The 22,661-nt window shown below is 51.5% G+C and overlaps 1 protein-coding gene across 5 annotated transcripts in view; it reads right to left on the bottom strand.

Moving 5' to 3' along the window:
• Positions 1 to 22,661, bottom strand: part of RPTOR (regulatory associated protein of MTOR complex 1) — a 424,873-nt gene that overhangs the window by 47,864 nt on the left and 354,348 nt on the right. For all 5 annotated transcript variants that reach the window (XM_054256583.2, XM_054256581.2, XM_078374864.1 and 2 more), the window contains 2 exons: positions 21,821 to 21,979; positions 5,692 to 5,810 (listed from right to left, as the gene is read on the bottom strand). In XM_054256583.2, the coding sequence (XP_054112558.1) occupies positions 5,692 to 5,810; positions 21,821 to 21,979 (278 nt within the window). The remainder of the gene's footprint in view (positions 1 to 5,691; positions 5,811 to 21,820; positions 21,980 to 22,661) is intronic.

Below are 22,661 nucleotides of genomic sequence, written 5' to 3'. Positions count from 1 at the left end.
CATCTCCTCGAGTCTGGTTGAGTCCAGGGTTTTTATGGCTTCACAGGGGAGGAAGTGTGTGCTGACTGGTTCATGGGCAGCCATGGGTAGGCTCGGAAAAAGCACCATGAGTTCCCATTCTAGTCCCTCAGCCCAGCACCCAGGCTTCAGGCCATCCCTGGCTTGAAGGTGACACTTCACTGGGGACCTGCCCATTTCTGCCCAGGAGCCTGTCTGCCTCCTGCCATCATCCATGGCACCAGGCACCCACAATCATGTGCTGAGGGGCACCTGCAGGCCAGTGCCAAACTGGCCTCAGTCCCCACACTTGGCCTCCCTCCTATGTTCATTGGTGCCCAAAGTCTGAAGGAGGCTGAGGCAGCAGGTGGCTGGCATGTCGGCACTGCCCTGAGCGTGTGTGCACAGCCAGCAGTTGTGACAGCGTCAGGGCTCAGCCTCAACTTGGCCCTAAGATTGAAGTGGGTATCAGGAGCAGGGAGAGGTTGGGCAGCAGGAGCAGGCACTTCTAAGCCTGTGGGTATAGGGGTGCTTCCTGGGCCCCTGAGAGCACAGAGATGCCTGGTCTGGAGTCACGGCTAGGTGGCTGCAGCTGTGCCTGGGAGGGTGGGGCTCCTGCCTGCTTCCAGCCCCCAAGAGCACAGAGATGCCTGGGTCCGGAGCTATGGCTAGGCAGCTGCAGCTGCACCTAGGGAGCATGAGGCTCCCACCCTGCCAGCTTGGAAGGGGGTGGGGATTCTGCCTGTTCCTGGCTCCTGCCAGCTGCATGGAGCACGTGGCCCTGGCTATGCCTCCCCAGCTGTAGCTGGCATCATGGCAGCAGCCACTCCAAGATAGGCTGCCATTGGTATCAATTTGACCTTTCGTTAAGTGCACTAATTTCTCATCTCTGCCTGCATGCATAAGTCCTGCAATAGAGGCAGCTGCCAGTGTGCGTGCGCGTGCACACACATGCGCGCGCACACACACACACACACACACTCTTCACAGCTTCAAAAGGCTGCAGTGGTGCTTCTAGGTGAGTCTATACATTTATGCTCATACGTTTTCTTATAAAGAATAACAAGCAATGATCATGAGCACGCACGCCCTAACGGGCAGCCACCTGTGGCTTGAAAGTTCTTTCTTGGTGTTGTCCTAAAACCACTGAGGCGAGGGCTGCTGGGGCCACAGGCAGCCTCCTGAGGGGCGTCAGCCTCTTCTTTCTACTTCTATATAGTCTGAAATTTTCCTTTAAAAAAACTAAAAGCAGGCCAGCTGTGGTGGCTCATGCCTGTAATCCTGGCATTTTGAGAGGGCAATGTGGGTGAATCACTTGAGCCTAGGAGTCTGAGACCAGCCTAGGTAATATAATGAAACCCCATCTCTACAAAAAATACAAAAGTTAGCTAAGCATGGTGGTACACCCCTGTAGTCCCAGCCACTTGGGAGGCTGAGGCGGGAGGATTGCTTCAGCCTAGGAGGTGGAGGCTGCAGTGAGCCATGACTAGACCACTGAACTCCAGCCTGGGTGACAGAGCAAGACCCCATCTCAAACACAATAAAAACCCCCAAACCAAACCAAGGAAAAAGAAAACTAAAAGCAAAATGAAAACCCCAAGCCCACGGAATGAAAACAGAAATACATTATAAATACATGAAATTAGAGCAGAGCTCTGGAGCTGTGTGGGTTCTCCCATACAGAGCTCGTGGCAATTTCTATATTTGAATATAGAATTCTATGGGGCATTCCATAGTAATAAGGCTGTTTTAGACTCTGATGAACAAAAATTTGGCTTCAGAGTTAAATATCTAAAATAGACTTGTTTCTCTGTAAAATGAAATATAATCCCTTCAGTTCCTAGAGCAGGAAAGCAAGGCATTTCTTGAAATTAAAATGAAGACAAGAAAGATTTATGCTTCCAAATGCTTTAGTAGCAATGTTTACTCTTAAACCCACACACACTTACATACACTCGGACACACTCAGACATGCGTGTGCGTACACACACACACACACACGCACACACACACACGCTGCCTTGTTCTATGCACAGCGAGGTCTCTAGCTGAGGCCTTTTCTTGACTCTGGTCTCCACCCCTCTGGCTGTGGTGTGTCTGCTGGAGTGAGAGCTTCCTAGGAGGAGCCATTTATCAACTGGAGGCCAGGTCCACAGGAATACACGTAACAGTCCTTACATTTCAAGATTAGGCACTGGGATTACAGTTTAAAATGATTCAGGCTAATTTTTTAGTAAGGCTAAATACACAAAAGCCACTAAGAATAAACTTGAATAGGTTGAATACCGATTTAATCATGACCAAAATGTCCCAGAAGCTAAATTAATTGGGGAAAACAATCACAGCTCCTAAAGAGCACTGGCTCCACGTGAGCAGTCAGGACAGAGCAAGGGGGCCACAGCCACAGAGTCCTGTGTCTCCAAGATAAGAGAAGAGGCCCCCAGACACTCCTGTATGAGAGAGCTACTGGCAGGAACAGCGAGCCACCAGCCTCTACTTTCTTTCAATATAGATTCCAAAACCTAAACCACTTACTAATGTTCATAAAAAACTTTTACAATTATTTTAGTGAAAATGACTATTTGAAACCCAACCTTGAAATTTTAAACTAAAAATGGAAGATGCTATTTAGAGTCTAAAAGGGCAATGGTAAGTGACAAGAACTGATTTTCCCTGACCTACAGCAGGAAGATGTGGCAATTTCAGTCCCAGTCCTACCAGAGCCTCAGCTCATCTGAGATGCCTCAGAACCTGCTGCTCGGCTTGGGGGGCTCCGTGGGGGTTTCTTCGGGGGTGCTCCTATAGTCTAAGGCTTTCTTTTCTCCCTTATTTTCTTCCTATTGCTTTACTGCCTCCCCATCTTGGTCACAAAAATATATAGTTGTTACATAGACCATAATACGTAACAAACATATATTTTTAAACATTTTTTAAAAGACAGGGTCTCACTCTGCCACGTGGCACAATCCCAGCTCACGGCCGCCTTAAGCTCCCACTCTCAAGGGATCCTCCAGCCTCATCCTCCTGGGTAGCAGCAACCACAGGTGCCTGCTACCACACCTGGCTAGCTTGTTACTATTTTGTAGAGATGGGGTTTCCCTGTGTTTCCCAGACTGGTCTTGAAACATGTGGGCTCAAGCCATCCTCTTGCCTCGGCCTCCCAAAGTGGGATTACAGGTGTGAGCCACTGCACTCAGCCTAAGTTTTATTTTTGTATTTGTCCTATTCTTAGTTTAAAAGCAAATGATTATATATTTTCTTAGTTTTCCTACGACATAATGAAAACGTAGACTTAACTGACTATTTTCAGTAGGCCAGAAACATAAAAGGAACTTGACGGGAATGAATGTCACCAGGTGCCTGTGCAGCCGGCCACACCATGCGGTGTGGAGTCTGCCGTGGGGACACAGTGATGCAGGAGGTGGGAGGGAGTCCGCTGTGGGGAGGGGAGGCCAGTGCATAATTAAACAATCTGGATCTTTCCAAGTTGGCCAGTAGGCTACCTGTAACTATTACCTGTGATACTACAAACAGGCCAGGCGTGGTGACGCAGGCCTGTAATCCCAGCACTTTGGGAGGCCAAGGCAGGCAGATCACAAGGTCAAGAGATAGAGACCATCCTGGCTAACATGGTAAAACTCTGTCTCTACTAGAAACATAAAAATTAGCTGGGCGTGGTGGCACATGCCTGTAATCCCAGCTACTCAGGAGGGTGAGGCAGGAGAATCACTTGAACCTGGGAGGTGGAGGTGGCCGTGAGCTGAGATTGCACCACTGCACTCCAGCCTGTCGACCTAGCGATACTCTGTCTTAAAAAGAAAAAAAAGAATTGAAGATGCAGCTTCTGCAGACAGTAAGGTGATTTCGATCTGTCGGGAGTAAGACATAACTAGACCAGCAGGAAATAACTTAGTTGAAGGACCCAAAAGCCGCGCAAGTGTAGTATTAGCATGAGATGAGGAGCTGCAGAAACCCTGGCTCCATGCCGGCGGGGACCCAGGAGGCCACAGCAAATGAGAGGAGGGGCTTGACAGTTCATTTGGAAGAAGTGACGGACCAAGATGGAGAGCTGTGGTTCCTCGGCCCTGCAGCCCCGGGCAGTGTATGAGACCCAAGACAACTCCGCCACCGGGGCGGGGTCCGACGAAGACAGAGAAGGCTGCAGGAACAGCCAGGGCGACCTTTCCCTGCGCTCTTCCTGCAACTTCTCTGTAGGCTTTCGAAATTTTATCAAAAAGTTACAAAAAATCTAAGTGCTATAATGAGCGACGTTTAATTCCACGCATATCATCTCATCCAACATCCGTAAGGAACTAGAACACCAGAAAAAACACCGCAAACACTTGTTTTCAGACACTGGGTGCTCGGTGTCATGGGCTTGGGATCCCCAAGAGAAGGGAAATAAACAGCAGGTCCAGAAAACAGCTTGCACGTGGTTTCAGACAGTCCCAGTCTGCAGTGTAAAGAGGAGCCCAGCACTTTCAGCGAACAGGAGACAGAGACCAGGGCTCCGGGGAGGCTGTGGTGCTGAGGACCTGCAGGGCAGAGTACTGGGGAGGGGAAAGCTTCCAAGGTCTGCAGGGGGCCCTGGAGTCTTCGACTAAGTATTTACCTGCTCATGGGTAGAATGACAACCCATGAGGCAGAGAAAAAACAGCAGGAAGGCAGTAGGCCAAATGCTCAGAGCTACAAAGGACTGAGAAGAGGTTACAGTCCCCAAAGAGAAAGGACTGAAATCAATGACCTCTGCTTCTACCTTAAGAAGCTAGGATAAGAAGAGCAAATTAAAGTAAGCAGAAGCAAGCAAGTTTTACAACGAAAGCATCAATCGATAAAATGGAAAACAGACAACAGAGAAAAACCAATGAAGCCAAAGCCTGGTTCTTTGAAAAGTTCCCTTTAGCTAGAATGGTCACGAATAAGAAACCTTGGAATTACTGCTATCAGACACGGAAGGAAAGTCTGGGCATGGTGGCTCACGCCTGGAATCCCAGCACTTCAGGAGGCCAAGGTGGGAGGATCACTCGAACTGATGTGTTAGAGACCAGCTTGGGGAACATATTGAGACCCTGTCTCTATAAAAAATTTAAAAATTAGCTGGGTGTAGTGGTGTGTACCTGTATTTCCAGCTACTTGGGAGGCTGAGGTGGGAGGACTGCTTGAGCCCAGGAGTTGGAGGCCACAGTGAGCTGTGATCAGGTCATTGGATTCTAGTCTGGACAGAGTGACATTCTGTCTTAAAAAAAATGAAAAACAGGCACGGTGGCTCACGCTTGTAATCCTAGCACTTTGGAAGGCCGAGGCAGGAGGATCCTTTGAGCCCAGGAGTTTAAGACCAGCCTGGGCAACAAAGGGAGACCCTGTCTCTTATAAATAAATAAGTAAAAAAAGAAAGGAAATGGAAGAAGGGCCAGCACTGTAGCTCACCCAGACAAAGGAGGCTCCTGAAAAATAATGGCAATCCCACCTGATTCCCCCGACAAGGACAGTAACTCCAGCACCCTGCCCACACGGGAGCTGCACAGACAGTTTGGCATGTGCTATACATCTCCAGGTTCAAGATGTTTGCTGATGCTCATTTGTTTATTTTCTAACCCGTGGTGTGGACCTGGGTCCGCCCAGGGTTCCTTGCGTGCATACCGGTAACAGAGCGCCGGAAGCTTGAGCGCGGCGGTGAGAGCGCCCGGCACGTACCTTGTAAGCGATGCTGTTGAGCACCTTCATGGCCAGGTCCGAGACCTCCGGATAGGGGTCAGCAGCCAGGTGCAGCAGCACTCTCCAGATCTGAGTGTAAACACTGTTAAAGGAAACGCCTAGAAGAGAGAAATGGGAGACGTTTTAGTAGAAAACAGCTGCCAACGGGGCGACTAAGGTGGCTTCGTTTCCTGAAAACCTAACGCTGGTATCGGAATTGTTGCTTTAAAGAGTGGAGGTTACAGGAAGCCGCCATTTTGTTATTCTGGCAACGAGTCCCAAGATTCAAGAATCCTGGCTGATCACAGGCTTGATCACACGAATTCATCTTCTGAGGCTGAATCCTTCTAAAAGGAAAACTGGGCTGGAAAGGGTGTAACTTTCCTTGAAATGCCTCAGCTGATCGGAGGGCATGACTGCACCCCCCGAGCAGTGTCTGATCAGGGAGGAGCATCTGCTCTCACGCCCTTGATTTCTGGAAGCCTCTGTGGTCCACGGGTAGTGGTGCATGTGACATGGAGTCTGCACCGCCACAAGTTCAGCACATGCTGCTGTGCACTGTGACCCAGAGAGTTCTTCCCCCCACCTCCACGTGCTGGCCCTGCTCTGAGGTGCTGGGACTTCACAAAAGGTTGATGTACCTCTTGATGTCCCTAAGCTTCCCCCAACTCACCCAATACTTGATGCAAGGTCCTATGCTGCAAACTCGGATACAAAGAAAGACAAGGCAGGACCCAGCAGGGACCCGGACTCATTGGTAAATAACAATGGTGAGTCGTGGGCCTGGGGGGGAAGGGCTGAGGCTCCCTGGGTGCGGCTGCTTGGTCCTATCTAATTCCTCAGCAATCCTGCAGGCAGGTGTCGCCGAAGAAGGTGAGGCCCAGAGGATGAAGGATGTGAACGCACACCTGTCAGACCTTTGAGCCACGTCACATCCACGACGCTGTGCGGCGAGATGCAGGAAGGCGCCAGAGTGACTCCTGTCTGCAAAGGGCTGGGAGGTGAAGGCCAGGAAGGCTGGGCATGTGGAAGAGGCACAAAGGAGGGGAAGGAGGATCATTCTCTGGGCAAGAGAGGGGTGGAGTGAGGGTGGGTAGCACACACAAGATCTAAGACACTGAGAAATAGAACGTGGAGGTGACAGGGACATGGAGCCTCAGGGGACACTTGATGGAAGCCTGCAGAAGCAAATCAGAGATTGTGGGGTGGGGGCCATGAGTGCTTAGAAACAAGGGAGGGGCAGGTACTGGGCCAGGTGGGTGCCCAGTGTACTCAGCATTGGCTGAGGCCAGGGAAGAGGCTGACGGAGCAGGGGTCGCAGTACCCAGAGAGGCTGAGAGGGGAAGAAGCAATCCTGGTGGGGTCAGCAGGTCCGGCAAAGGCTGGGCTGATGAGAGGCGCTGAGCATGGAGGGCAGAGCGGGGCCAGGTGGCGCCTCCCCTGTGTGCGGGCGCCAGGAGCACCAGTTACCTGCCAGGCTTCGCCCAGGAGGCGGAGGCAGACAGGGCCCTGCCCTTGGCACTGGGAGTTGAAGGGGTAACCATCCACATAGAACCCCATTTTCTTATTTTGGGGGAAGCCAGACAATTTGCTGAGAAGCAAGTCCTTGTTCACAGAGGTTTAAAGGATTTGGACTGCTTTGTGAGCCCCCTGACTGTTTGTGAGCTTAAGCATCGGAAGCCAGCCGAGGACCCTGTGTCACTACATGAACACAGCTGCACATGTGGAATGACAAGGTCAAGTCCACAGAGATGGAGGCATGGTGCAAAAGGCAATGGGGTGCATGGGTTCCAGATGCCTGCGACCACTGGCTCACCTCCACCTACGGCCTCCGCTCCGTGAGCCCAAGACGGGCTCTATTTCAGCTCCACGTATGGCGGCTGGTGTCCACCCAGCTGTGCACCCCGCCATGAGTGCAGAGGTCAGGGAAGCCCCGAGTCCGCGAGTCCTGAGGAGGCCCCACGAGGAGAGCATGCTGCAGTGAGTGAGCGTCTCCAGGATGGAGCCGTGTGGAATCGAGAGCTTAGCTGCCATCCAAGATATCATGCTCTGCCGCTGCACTGCCCGTGCTGGCGTGAATCATGAGATGCTGGGAGCTCTTCTGGGAGCTGACATGTCTCACCTCACAAGGCAACTTTACATCCTTCAATCGAAGGAAGCAATCTTCCTTCGCCGGCCTTGCCCATGCAATGTTCCCTGCGGGCCTCGCCCATGCACACGTGGGCCTGGCAGGCAGTCCCTGTGCTTGAGCCTCGCGCCCAGGAGGCAGTGGGGACGTCTTGGAGCCTTGGGCTGAAGCACACCTGGACTTCGGTGCTCAGCCGTGGCCTGTGCCGCTTGCACTGGCACAGAACCAAAGCCTCCCAGCTCTCGGAGTACACAGCTCTGGAATAGCTGTGTGGATTCACAGGCAAGTCTCAGAAGCATAAAATTGGTCCAGACTCTGTGGGAACTCTCCCTAAACTCTCTGTCTCTTCCCCAGCAGATGCTGGCTCGGGAACTGCTCTGTGCAACACAAGGATGCCGGCGATGGCTGCGTCTTCACTTTTTTAGAGAGGGTGGGTGGGCTAGATCTGACTTTGAACTTGCCGCTGTGACAAGCCCTGGTGAGATGTGGCCTCACTGGTGAAGAAGCTTGCTACTGCCTGGCTCCACAACACTCTCCACCATGAATGACAGGGTGGTCCTGTAAGATGCCTGCTCATGACCGCCCGGCTAAGACCCACTCCCCTTGATTATTCTGGGGTCCTGGGCTCTCCACGGCTGAGTGAGGCATTGAGGCAGCTCCCTGCGAGGCTCAGCTGCCAGGTGAAGGGGCTATGAGGGGACAGCTGCCTTATATGAGAACCTTCCTCACAAGACCAGGGGATGGGGACAGCCACTGCTAAGAGGGTACCGGGAAGCCTGGAACCCAGGGATGGCATGACAGGCGGCCCAGACAGGATGCACAAAGGGTGCAAGCTGACAGCTGCTCGGGCCTCACCCATGTGGAGGCCAAGGTCAGGGTTTCACAGGACACTCCAGGAAAGGACGCTGGCACTCTGCAGGGCACAGCAGGGAGCGGGGGTGAGATGTATTAGCTGCTACTGTCCTCTAAGTTTTAAAAACAGATTTGTATTACAGCTGGCACTGCAGGGAGGGGTGACATGTATTAGCTGTCATTGAAGTTTATTTTTTAAAAGCTGATTTTTATTGTCTCTCTCCATCCATGGTTCAACCAACCACAGATTGAAAATATTCAAAAACAAAACAAAAAGTAATAAAAATAATAGAGCCTAACAACTGTTCACACAGCATTTGCGCTGTATTTGGCATTATAAGGAATCTAGCGGTGATTGAAGCATGGTGGGGGACGTGTGTGGGGGATGCAGATGTTGCGCCTTTCCTAGCAGGACTGAACGGCGTGGGCCCGTGCCCTTGGGGTCCTGGAGTCCCCCAGGTGTACCGAGGGACGACACTATTGTTGTCACCTTGTAGATTTTGACTTTAAATATTAAAGTGTGTGTTTGGCGACAGCGGATGTGGTGAGCACGCACTAGCAGAAAGCCTACAGCTGTGCTCGTGGGATCGCGTCATTTCACATCTTTCCCTGAGTTGCTCACAGTCTTCTCTCAGGCTCCGTTATGTGAAATGTCCTGTTTTAGAATCTGCCAGTCCCCAAAACAGACCATACAGAGCTTCCCACGAGATCCAAGTCCACCAGGAGGCAGGGCTGCCCGGCTCCTGCCCTGCAGGGAGTCAGGGCTGAGCTTAGAAAGGGCCCTCGCTGGCACTCAACGGAACTCTCTGTAAGTGTAGAGAACCTATTTTCCTGTCTAGACTAAAGCAATAAAAGATCGGAATGAATGTTTTTTCCAGTTATTTTTCAGAGCAATGGCCACAACTTTTCAAACAGCATACAAGCCAGGGAAATCTTCTCAGAGCTCTGTGGCCGACTGAATCCCAGAAGCTTCCAGTCTGGCAGAGCAGCTCGGAGCAGACAGAGTGTTTCTGCAGGCGACAGCTGCCAGCTGCTGCCCCAAGGCTGAGGGGTCAGCAGAGCAGGCTGCGTCTTCGGATGTGTTCACCCGGTCTGTGGTGGCCAAGACCCTCTGCTGTCCTGGGGAATCAGTGCTCCAGGCCGAGGGCTTCTGCAGCGGCTTGTTTCTTGTGACCCCTCCTGTACCCTCAGGGGCTGCACCCATGACTCCGTGTGGCCTTTAGGAGAATCACACTGACCAGCTGCTCCGCCCTCCCCTCCTCCTAGGCCGGCCAGAGCCGTGGACGCTGCAGCTGTCCACGGGGGGAGCAGCACCTCCAGGGCCAGGCGGGCAGTGCGTCAGCATCGTCTCCCCAGCATGTTCCTTAACACCCCCAGAGACAAACTTAATAATGGCCTTTCGTTGAGGAATTTTGCTCTAAAAACGTAATTAATCTTGTAGCGCTGGAAAATGGTGCTGTTCATTTTCTCACCACTGTCTTCCAAGGAGAATGAATCAAATTCCTGGGTCGTGATGCCTTCCTTTCGGAACGTACACAGTTCCTTCAACAACAACCCTGCTTAGCCTTCTTCTGGTTGAGCGAGCACCAGGCTCTTTTTCTGCAAAGGCAGAAACCAGTACCTTCTCTACCCTGAAACCCAGAGCTCGAGGCCTGGCCAGAACTCACTCCTGGGGTCTCCAGAGCTGTGTGGGGGCTCGTGAAGGACCCTTCCAGCTTCTGGATGCCTCGGAAAAAGCAAGGAAACTGGAATTCTAGGTACTCAAGAGGGTGAGGTGGGAGGTTTGCTCGAGCCCAGGGGTTTGAGGCCAGTCTGGGCAACATAGTGAGACCCCGTCTCTAAGAAACACTAAAAAAAAAAAAAAAATGAAGGGAGAGCAGCTGCTATGGCCTGTCCTGTGAACACCAACGAGGCAGCAGTGCAGCTGGTTGCAGTGTGTGTGGCTCCCTCTGAGAGGCCTGGGCAGGCCTGGGGTGCAGGGGCAGCCACTGTTCTGTGGGCCTCCCAGGGTCCGGGCAGTGCCCCCGTTTCTTGGCTCGGGTCTCTGGGCTCCTCTCTCTTCCAAGGCCAGTAGTTCTGGCTCTGATTCTGCACGAAGCGGAGTGTCAGGACTTAACACCAGCTCTCCCGCAGAGTCCCGGGTTCAGGTATGGAGAGCACGGGCGGCCTGTGGGGCCCTCAGCTCCTCCTCTTGGTGAGCAGGGAGAGAGGGTGGTGCTTCCACGGCTGCGGCAGGGCCAGCTCCACGCTCCGCGGGGCTGTGCTCCTTTCCCACCGTCCCCTTCATTAGTCCATCCTGGATCCATTTCTATGGTAACACATTTTCAAAACCATCAATAATGTCACTGTATTGAGCAGAGTCATGAAAACTGGTCCATCTAGCCCAGGCCTCTGATCTGCATCCCCGCCAGCGCTCTGGGGATGAGACTGATTTTGGGAAGAGCACTCTCAGGCCACCAGAATCCTGACCAGGATTAACTCCCGCCTTGCCTCTCCGCACGCGTGTGCTTGGACTCTGGCTGTGATGCAGGGTTTAGGGAGGAAGGCGGGTGGAGCACACAGCAGCGTGGTCCCCCATGGGACTGTATCTAGCTGGAGCCGGGCTGGATGGACGAGTGTCGGGGTGATGTGGGTCAGGGCCACGTGGGTGGGTATCTGGGGGTGAGGAGGGCACCTCAGGCTGAGTCCTGGGACATGTAGATACAGGCCACAGACCCTCTCCACCACAGCTGCCCGTGGGCATCAGGAACGCAGATAAGTGCAGAGGGCAGACACACAGGCTGAGGGCCAGGACAGGTGAGACCTGTGTCACATGTCTACACATTGGCAAGATACAACTTTAAGGGACTATGGTGGCAAAAATGGCGGTATCATGCTTTGATGTGCTGGGTCACATGGGGATCTAGGGGGCAGGGGGCGCAGGGAGCCTCCCAGCAAGACTGCCCGGCTCCGAGCTGCATGGATGGCAGAGGAGCCCGGCCAGGGCCAGCCAGGGGTGCTGTGGGCACAGTGGAGCAGCTGCTGCTGAGATGGGGGTGGGAGGCTGAGGGAAGGCTCTGAATGTCAGGCTACAGTTTGGCCTCTACAGGAAATGTGGTTTCAACAAAGGCTTCACCTGGGGGTGGTGAGGAGCTGGTGTGTAAGAGATTTGCCCAGCTGTAGTCTGCAGAGAGCAAGACCCAGGGCGATGAGGCCTGGTGGGACGGGGCGCTGCAAATAGGAGGGATTGATTTAGAGGTTTCTTGGAGATGTCAGGCCAGAAGAAGGGCTGAGTGAGAAACAAGCAGGATAGAGACATCAAAGAAGATTCTAGAACCTGAGGCAGTGCTGAGCCTGGGTTCCCATTTAGTTTCACGAACATTTATCCTGCCCCTTCCAGGGACCAGGCTCTGCTGGGAGAACTTGGGTTTCATCAGTGATGGAAAGAAGGCACAGTACCAGCCAAGTGGCTTTATTGGCACAGGGGAGATGGGAAACACGTGACTGAGGGCAAGACAATGCAAGCACTCTGGGGAAGGCAGAGGAGGGAGGGCGCTGGGGACAGGGTTCCTGGGGGGTGGGAAAGATGGGGAGGTGCTGGGGATGGGGCTCCTGGTGGGTCAGGAAAGATGGGAAGGAGCTGGGGATGGGGCTTCTGGGGGGCTGGGAAAGATGGGGAGGGGGCTGGTGATGGGGCTCCTGAGGGGCTGGGAAAGATGGGGAGGAGCTGGGGATGGGGCTCCTGGGGGGTCTGGGAAAGATGGGAGGGGGCTGGGGACAGGACTCCTGGAGGGTCTGGGAAAGATGGGGAGGGGGCTGGGGACAGGGCTCCTGGGGGTCTGGGAAAGATGGGGAGGTGCTGGGGATGGGGCTCCTGGGGGTCTGGGAAAGATGGGGAGGTGCTGGGGATGGGGCTCCTGGGGGACCGGGAAAGATGGGGAGGTGCTGGGGTTGGGGCTCCTGGGGGGCCAGGAAAGATGGGGAGGTGCTGGGGACGGGGCTCCTGGGGGGCCAGGAAAGATGGGAAGGAGCTGGGGAAGGGGCTCCTGGAGGGCCAGGAAAGATGGGGAGGAACTGGGGACGGGGCTCCTGGGGGACTGGGAAAGATGGGGAGGTGCTGGGGACAGGGCTCCTGGGGGGGCCAGGAAAGATGGGGAGGTGCTGGGGATGGGGCTCCTGGAGGGCTGGGAAAGATGGGGAGACATGGGTGCTCCAGGTTGCCATGGTTCTGAAAGGCCCTGCAATCTTCACTGAAAGGGGCTAAAGAGATTGCTGTTGTTTGGCTGAAATGAAAGAAGAAATTGGCTTGAAGCCAGGAGTGTTGAACGTAATGGGATCCTATGTAAGTTATGAATTTTAAACACTTATGTAAGCACGGTGGTTTCCAGGTGCTGTGAGCGACGCCTTACTGAATATGAATGAGGCTGGTATTGAGGGGGCGACTGTGTTTTCTTAACTTTCCTTCCTAAACTCCAGCTCATTGTGAAACTCTTCCTGGTCAAGTTTCCTAAGATTTGAACAATATATGAATACAACTTAATTTTCTCCAGTAAAAAAAAAAAAGTCAGGAATCAGATTGTGTGAGAAGGAAGGTGGAAAGTGGACTTCAGCTCCTTCAAGAAGACAGAAAAGAAAGAATGAGCAGAGGAGAAAAGTCATGGAGGCAAAGCCCGTGTCCTGGCCCCAGGCTGCTGTTGCTTCCGGTCTGGGTGGACCAAAAATGAAAATGCAACTCTTCGCCCTGTACCCCACGGAGACCAGTACCGAGGATAACAGCGGCACTTACTCATCACAGACAAGAGCTAAGTTTCAGACAGGAGTTGGGTGGGGCCCCCACAGTCCCTCTCGCCTGTGGATAGCACCCAGGAACTCAGGCATGGCACATGTACAGCCAACACCAGCCTCAGCAAGTTAAACCACCTGGCAGCTCCATAGCTGTGAACCTTCTGCAGCCTTTAACAGCAGAAGGGGAGACACCCATGTGGTATCCAAAATGCTCAAGTGGAAAGGGAGGGGCAGCAGGTGCGGGGATGTGCAGATGAAGTGGTGCTGCGGGTCAGTGGTGCTGCGGTGACCCGGTGCCATCCGCCGGCTTGAGCTCCCTACACCAACAAAAGGTGCAGATTCTGCACGCTTACGGGCCAGGTACAGCTTTCTACTTTGGTTCTTATTTGATGGCCAGATACGTGTGAGTGAAGGGAAGAGAGTGAACAGGAACCCCACAGAGCACAGGCCAGGCAGGGCAGCAGGGGTGACTGGGCCCCTAGCAGGCGGCCACTAGGTGGGCACCAAGGGGTGATGCTGCTGGGACTTCCTATGAAAGAGGAAGGCCTGAGGAGGGCCCCGGTGGAAACAAGGAGAATCGGGAGGGAGCTGCAACCACCAGGCCAAAGAGCTACTGGCTCAGGTGGCTGCGGGGCAGGGAGGACACAGCCTCAGATGCCCTGCTGAGAGAAGGGTGTGTGGGGCACAAAGGGGAGTCCCTGGCTCCTGGCCAGGAGGCCCTCGGCTGCAGAGGGAGGACGCACGCTTCTGCAGGGAGGGACTCCCTGGAGCTGGTGGTGCTGGCTTCAACACAGGCATGATTGGGTTTGCCTATTCTGCACTTTTGTGCCTCAGTGTGCACAGTGGGGGCACTGACAAAATATCTTCCCAATGTGTGAAAGAATCCCTCGCCCTCTGACTTGCAGGAGTGTCCCTGGAGGCTGGGGTGCAGGCAGCATGTGCTCTGCTGTTGGCTCTCAGAGCTGAACTCAGCCCTGTTTTTCTATGGCCTGTGTATGCTTCTTACACTTAAGGGGTTGAAAAAAATCAAGGGAAAAATATTTTGTGATGTGAAGTTTTGCAAAATTCAAACTTCAGTCCACATGGTTTCATAGGAAAATGCCAAGTGCCTTGACTTACACATGGTCTCTGGCCACTTTTGCACCACAGTGGCAGTGCGGGGGAAGTGCCATGGGGCAGTCCCACCCACCAGGCTGAAAACAGTCATGTTCTGCTCTTTCACAGGAATTGTTTGCAGGCTCCTGCTCTAACCTGCACATGATAGAAGGGAGCTATGACCTTGACCTTGGTGAGTGTGAACTGGGGCAGAGGTCAGGGGTGGGTGCAGAGGTGGTACTAACCTGCTGAGGGCGCTAGAGAGCTACTCACAGGAGCTGTGGCCGGGGCCAGGGGAAATGCGTGATCAGAACAGAATACTTTTAATTTACATTTTCTAGTACTTAAAAAAATATATGATTTAAAATACCTTTGTTCATTGTTTATAAGTAGAATTTCTACAGACAGGTTTTAAAAGACTCCTGTGGGCTGGCCTGGAAACCTAGCCACTATATACAACCTTCATTCTATTTAAAAAGTGTATTCCAGTTCAAAACAAACATCTTACAAATGACTTTAGAATGTATTTCACTGGTGACTTGGCAATACCTTGGTTTATGCAGTGTCAACTCTGTGCTTTCTGGGCACGTGGCATATTTTAGTGAACAAATGCACAAAGCTGCAATGTTATTTCTCAATGAAAATGAACAAGCTGGCGTGTCTGGGTTGTTGTGTCGTGAACCTTTTCAGTTCTCCACACCCTGGAGGCCATGGTGCAGGCTCTGGACTCCACATTCTCTCCAGAGATACTCAAAGCAGTGGTAGGCAGAGCCAGGGAGCACACCCAGCAGCCTGCCTGTGGGAACTGCCTTGGCGGATGCCCTGCATCTGTTTCGGGTCTTTGGGCTCCACGCGCTGCTGTCATTGTGGATGCGCTGCCGTCCCCGGGAACCACGACTGAAGTAGAAAGAGAGCTTGCGGCTGAACACAAGTCAAAAGCGCACCATCAAAACTCATGAGATGGACACGAGGGGGAAATCCACAGACCTGAACACACATTAGGAATGAGGAAAAACTCAGTTAATGAGCTATTTTTATGGTCCACTTGAGAACTGAAACAGGACAAGAGGGTGAACCTAGAGAAGACAGAAGGAAGTACTGGAATATAAAATAAAAACAAAAGGAAGTACTGGAATATAAAATAAAATGATGCAGTGAATCCACAAAGCCTAACTTAGAACCTGAAGACACTACAGAAATGAACAAACATCTTAGAGGATTAAACAAGAAAAGGGGAAAGGCAAATAAATAACAGTAGGAAGAAAAGGGGCCCAATCTAAAAAGACAGCAGACTGGGAATGGCAGTAAAGGAACTAAAACATAAAGAGACGGCAGAGGTGAGGCTCATGAGAATACTGCAAACAGCTACAAGGGAAAGAATGAGAATATTTAGCTGGATTGAACAACAACCTAGAAAAATGAAACTTTTTGAGCTAGCTTAAGAAGAAATAGAGAATGTAAATAATCCTGTAAGTATCAAAGAAATGGAATATGGAATTAGAGCCCACCCTCACAACCATCACGCTAACCCAGACAGTTCAGGGGCAAATTCTACTCAGACACCCAAAACACACATCACTTTTGTCTTATAAAAATTGCCCCAGGACAGGGAATGAGGGGACACTGCCGAACTAGTTTTACTACGCAGGTACAGATTCAGTGTCTAAACCAGCCAGGGCAGGACAAGAGAGAAAAGTCACCTCACAACCTGCTGGTGAATGCCGATGGGGAGCGCTGAGAAGAAATGCTGATGAGCTAACGCAGCGATGTCAGGGGGCATGATCATGCTGGGTGCCCCCGGAAACGCAAGGATACTTAGCAAGAAATTCAATCATGTAATTCCCACACTAAAAAGTGCCACGCACAGGATCATTCTGAGATGCAGAAAACACATCAATGAAATTAATTCCATTTCTCAGGAAAACTCTTAACTAACTAGAATAGAATGGGAATTTGCACTCATAAACAGTCTGAACCAACGAGAAGGGAGTTTCTATAAACTGATAAAGAACACCCACCAAAAATCTACAGCAAGTGTCGTATCAAAGGTACATGGTTAGAAATGCTTCCTTTGCTCTCAAGAGAGAAACACAGATGTCCACTGGCATACTGACATTTTTTTTTTTTATGGAGTCTCACTCTGTTGCCCAGGCTGGAGTGAAGTGGCGCCATCTCAGCTCACTGCAACCTCTGCCTCCTGGGTTCAAGCGATTCTCCTGCCTCAGCTTCCCGAGTAGCTGGGACTACAGTCATGCACCACCGTGGCTGGCTAATTTTTGTATTTTTAGTAAAAACGGGGTTTCACCGTGTTGGCCAAGATGGTCTTGATCTCCTGACCTTGTGATCCATCCACTTCTGCCTCCCAAAGTGCGGGGATTACAATTGTGAGCCACTGCACCCAGCCCACTGGTATTTTTCATCTACTGGTATTCTTTGTCCACCGGCATTCTTTTTTTTTGGAGATGTAGTTTTGCTCTGTCACCACCCAGGCTGGAGTGCAGTGGTGCGATCTTGGCTTACTGCAACCTCTACCTCCTGGGTTCAAGTGATTCTCCTGCCTCAGCTTCCCAAGTAGCTGGGATGACAGGCATGCACCACCATGGCTGGCTAATTTTTGTATTTTTAGTTGAGACAGGGTTTCACCATGTTGGCCAGGATGGCCTTGATCTCCTGACCTTGTGATCCATCCGCTTCTGCCTCCCAAAGTGCGGGGATTACAAGTGTGAGCCACTGCACCCAGCCCACTGGTATTCTTTATCCGCTGGTATTCTTCATCTACCGGTATTCTTCATCCACTGGTATTCTTTCCCACTGGTATTCTTCATCCACTGGTATTCTTTCCCACTGGTATTCTTCATCCACTGGTATTCTTCATCTACCGGTATTCTTCATCCACTGGTATTCTTTCCCACTGGTATTCTTCATCTACTGGTATTCTTCATCCACTGGTATTCTTTCCCACTGGTATTCTTCATCCACTGGTATTCTTTAACACTGGTATTCTTCATCCACTGGTATTCTTTCCCACTGGTATTCTTCATCCACTGGTATTCTTCATCCACTGGTATTCTTTATCCACTGGTATTCTTTCCCACTGGTATTCTTCATCTACTGGTATTCTTCATCCACTGGTATTCTTTCCCACTGGTATTCTTCATCCACTGGTATTCTTCATCCACTGGTATTCTTTCCCACTGGTATTCTTCATCCACTGGTATTCTTTAACACTGGTATTCTTCATCCACTGGTATTCTTTAACACTGGTATTCTTCATCCACTGGTATTCTTTAACACTGGTATTCTTCATCCACTGGTATTCTTTAACACTGGTATTCTTCATCCACTGGTATTCTTTCCCACTGGTATTCTTCATCCACTGGTATTCTTCATCTACCGGTATTCTTCATCCACTGATATTCTTTCCCACTGGTATTCTTCATCCACTGGTATTCTTTAACACTGGTATTCTTCATCCACTGGTATTCTTTCCCACTAGTATTCTTTCCCACTGGTATTCTTCATCCACTGGTATTCTTCATCTACCGGTATTCTTCATCCACTGGTATTCTTTCCCACTGGTATTCTTCATCCACTGGTATTCTTCATCCATTGGTATTCTTTCCCACTGGTATTCTTCATCCACTGGTATTCTTCATCTACTGGTATTCTTTCCCACTGGTATTCTTCATCTACTGGTATTCTTCATCCACTGGTATTCTTTCCCACTGGTATTCTTCATCCACTGGTATTCTTTAACACTGGTATTCTTCATCCACTGGTATTCTTCATCCACTGGTATTCTTTCCCACTAGTATTCTTTCCCACTGGTATTCTTCATCCACTGGTATTCTTCATCTACCGGTATTCTTCATCCACTGGTATTCTTTCCCACTGGTATTCTTCATCCACTGGTATTCTTTCCCACTGGTATTCTTCATCCACTGGTATTCTTTCCCACTGGTATTCTTCATCCACTGGTATTCTTCATCTACCGGTATTCTTCATCCACTGGTATTCTTTCCGACTGGTATTCTTTCCCACTGGTATTCTTCATCTACTGGTATTCTTCATCCACTGGTATTCTTTCCCACTGGTATTCTTCATCCACTGGTATTCTTTAACACTGGTATTCTTCATCCACTGGTATTCTTCATCCACTGGTATTCTTTCCCACTAGTATTCTTTCCCACTGGTATTCTTCATCCACTGGTATTCTTCATCTACCGGTATTCTTCATCCACTGGTATTCTTTCCCACTGGTATTCTTCATCCACTGGTATTCTTTCCCACTGGTATTCTTCATCTACTGGTATTCTTCATCCACTGGTATTCTTTCTCACTGGTATTCTTCATCCACTGGTATTCTTCATCCACTGGTATTCTTTCCCACTGGTATTCTTCATCCACTGGTATTCTTCATCTACCGGTATTCTTCATCCACTGGTATTCTTTCCCACTGGTATTCTTCATCTACTGGTATTCTTCATCCACTGGTATTCTTTCCCACTGGTATTCTTCATCCACTGGTATTCTTTAACACTGGTATTCTTCATCCACTGGTATTCTTTCCCACTGGTATTCTTCATCCACTGGTATTCTTCATCTACCGGTATTCTTCATCCACTCGTATTCTTTCCCACTGGTATTCTTCATCAACTGGTATTCTTTCCCACTGGTATTCTTCATCTACTAGTATTCTTTCCCACTGGCATTCTTCATCTAGCATTATTTCCCACTGGTATTCTTCCCCACTGGTATTCTTCATCCACTGGTATTCTTTCCCACTGGTATTCTTCATCCACTAGTATTCTTCATCTACTGGTATTCTTTGTCCACTGGCATTCTTTTTGGCCAGTAATAGGTTTTAAAAAAGATATTACTTAGAATTACAAAAACTGAGAGGTAGCGTAATGATGTGACCTTTATGCAGAAAGTTATAAACTGTTTTAAAGACATAAGGAAGACTTAAGTAAGTGGAAATATAAGCCCTGTTCAGGAGCAGGATGACTCAGGATGCAAGAACGTCAATCATCCAGGGAAATCTATCAATTCAATGCCATTCAAACAACACCCAAATGAGACTGTTGTGGCCACAGAAAACGACTGGAAAATGTATATAGCAGAGCAAAGGGTTAAGACCAGCCAAGACAATTCTCAGGAGAAACAAACTGAGGAGTGGGCTTAACGGCACTACAGCCATGTGGCGTGGGGGCGGCCGTGTGGTGTTGGGGCAGCCATGAATGGGATGAGTGCTGCTGAGAATGGGGCCCTCACTCAGACCCTAAGGACAGAAGGCCACAGAGATGCTGAGAAGCACTGGAGGGAGGACAGGCTGTATGATGAAGGGTCGTGAGTCCAGCCTCCCTGCCATCAAGGGAAGTGCAAATTCAAGTGGCACGAGACCCCAGTGCGTTTGACACAGGCACAGCCGGCAAGGCCGGGTGGACAGAGTGCGCCTATGTCACAGGCACAGCTGGCAAGGCCGGGCGGGCAGAGTGCGGTGAGACGGAGTATCCTGTGGAAGGCCTGGGTAACATCTACAAAAGCAGAGGGCTCAGGCACCCTTCGTACGGCAGCTTCATTCAGAGGCCAGGCAGCGATGCTGATGCACACTCACCACACACGTGCCTGTTTAGGTGTACTGAGCGCTTACTGTGTACCAGGCACTGGCTGTGGACAGGGTGGGAGGAGAGAGTGGTTGACAATGCCAGGTTCCCGTATGTGTGGCTCTCCAGCTTCAGGGGACAGAGATGCGCTGGGCCAAATGAACAAGTTACATGTATAGTGTGTTCACGGGCCACAGCCCTCAGGAGAAAACTAAAGCAGGAGAAGGGAGCAGAGTTGGAAAGTAGCCAGAGAAGCCCGATTCCTGGTGGGGGCCTGCGTCTGGGGAGGCTTCTCAAAAGGTGCTGCCAGATGGGGGTAGGAACGAGGGGAGAGCAGCCACCACAAGCCCGAGAAGAGCTCCCTCACTGATGCCCGGGCTGGGGGCCGGGTGGGTGCAGAGAGGGAGGGGTGTGCTGGACGTGGGGCTCCACGGTGGCAGGGGCTGAATTCTGAGTTTGCTTATTACAAAAAAAAACAAAAAGGAAGAAGAAACTATAATAAGCCTCACAGTCCACCAACAGGGGAATGGATAGTTAGTCCTGGCAGATCGTGAAAGTGAAAGAACAAAACCTAGATGATCTCCGAAGATACACATCGACGTTGGAGCGAAGGAAACGGGCTTTGCGGGCCACGCACCGACAGCGAGAGGAGGTAAAGGCCTCTGAGCAGGCCCCACGCATATGCTGGGGCTCCCGGCCAGAGAGGGAAAGTGTAACGTCGCCAGAGGGGACAGGACCGGAGCGGGCTCTGCGGCTCGACCTCTGTTTGTAATTCCTTAAGCTGGAAACACACACATACACACACACACACACACACACACACACACACACACACACACACAGCATTCTTATATAAGTCTCTGTTAATTTTTACATGGCTAAAATGTTCCTTAATATGAAAAAATTTCAAGTGAAGCCTGTAAGCCACCCTGGATGGTTGGAACCAGAGGGGAGGATGCTTGTTTGGTTAAGCCCTAAATCTGTTACCAGCAGTGTGAAGATGACACAGCTACACAGTAAGAAAACATGATGAGGTCCTGCTTTTGTTTTGCATCAGCACTCCTGGGGGTAGAACCCAGGCGCACACCATTCATGCCAAACAAGAGATGAATCTGACCCTGCCATCAAATTTCAATTTCCAGGCAGCGCTGTGCCAAGCTGCTGGGATGGAGGGAAAGTATAGCGGAGATTCGGCCAGCAGGCAGGGCGGGGATGACAGCCTCCAGCCCCGACCAACCTCAGAGCCCTCCACCTCTTACCGCGGACACTCAGGGCAGGGCCCATCCTGGGCATGAGGGGAGGTGAGCAGCTCCCTGGCCTCACCCGTTGGTGCCAGGAGCACCCCCACTGTGCCCTAGTTGTTCCTGAAGGGCAAAACCACCCCTGGTTGAGAAACACCATTCTGCATAACAGGGGGTGTGGGGGTTGTTCAGCACCCATGAAGAACTCTCATCCATCTACGGAAGAAAGATGGAAGGTTCTGGCAGCCCTCCCACCTGGCCAAGCTGGCCAGCTCCGACGGCCCCGGAGCAGCCTGTAAAATACCATCCTGTAAAACACCACCCATCACAGCAGGGATTTCCACCGTCCTGCTTCCCCAGCAAAACTCGAGGACACAGGTTCATGCAGCTTTGTGTGGGGAGGATCCCTGGGGCCCCTCGGCAGCGGAAAGGTGTGGACTCACCAATGAGGGAGTTGAGGGAGGAGTAGGAGCTGGCACGGCGCATCTTGTCGATGGTCTCGAAGGACAGGATGTGCTCCTCGTTTTCCGGGCTGCCCAGGGTGCTGCTGGCACTGCTGCTGGTGCTGAGGTTTCCAGGGGAGAACGCGACCGCGCCACCGGCTGGCCGAGACATGGTGGGGTCAACGGGGTCATCCTGGGACCCTCCTTTTGGTCTTACGGTTAATGGCGTGACTGAGATATGAATTTTCTTCTAAATAAAGCTCAGTACATGCAGGCACACACACACCCCTGATGCACACACCCAGGCATGTACACACCCAGGCGCACACACAGGCACATACACACCCTGGTACACATATACCCAGGCATACACACCCAGGCACACACACCCCCTGGTGCACACACCTCCAGGCACACACACGCCCTGGCGCACACACACCCAGACACACACACACCCTGGCACATACACACAGGCACACACACACCCTGGTGCACACACACCCAGGCACACACATCCCCTGGTGCACACGCCAGTGCACACACACCCAGGCACACACACACCCTGGTGCACATATACCCAGGCACACACACCCCCGGCGCACACATTCCCTGGTGTACACATAGGCACAAACACCCCCTGGCGCACACACAGGCATACACACACCCTGGTGCACACACCCAGGCACAGGCCCTTGCTGATCTTTCCGGGGCCAGGCTCCCCACCCGAAGACCACAGGTTACTGGGAGAATCCCTCTGAGGAGCCACTGTCTGGACTGTGACCAAGCTTGAGCTCCCTCCCGCATTTGTAACGGGCCCACCGGCTGTTCTGCGGGCTGGCCT

The sequence above is a fragment of the Callithrix jacchus genome, chromosome 5, assembly GCF_049354715.1.
Source record: "Callithrix jacchus isolate 240 chromosome 5, calJac240_pri, whole genome shotgun sequence".
Lineage (NCBI taxonomy): Eukaryota > Metazoa > Chordata > Mammalia > Primates > Cebidae > Callithrix > Callithrix jacchus.
The sequence above is the reverse complement of the archived record's forward strand: the minus strand, read 5'-3'. Positions and strand labels throughout refer to the sequence as shown.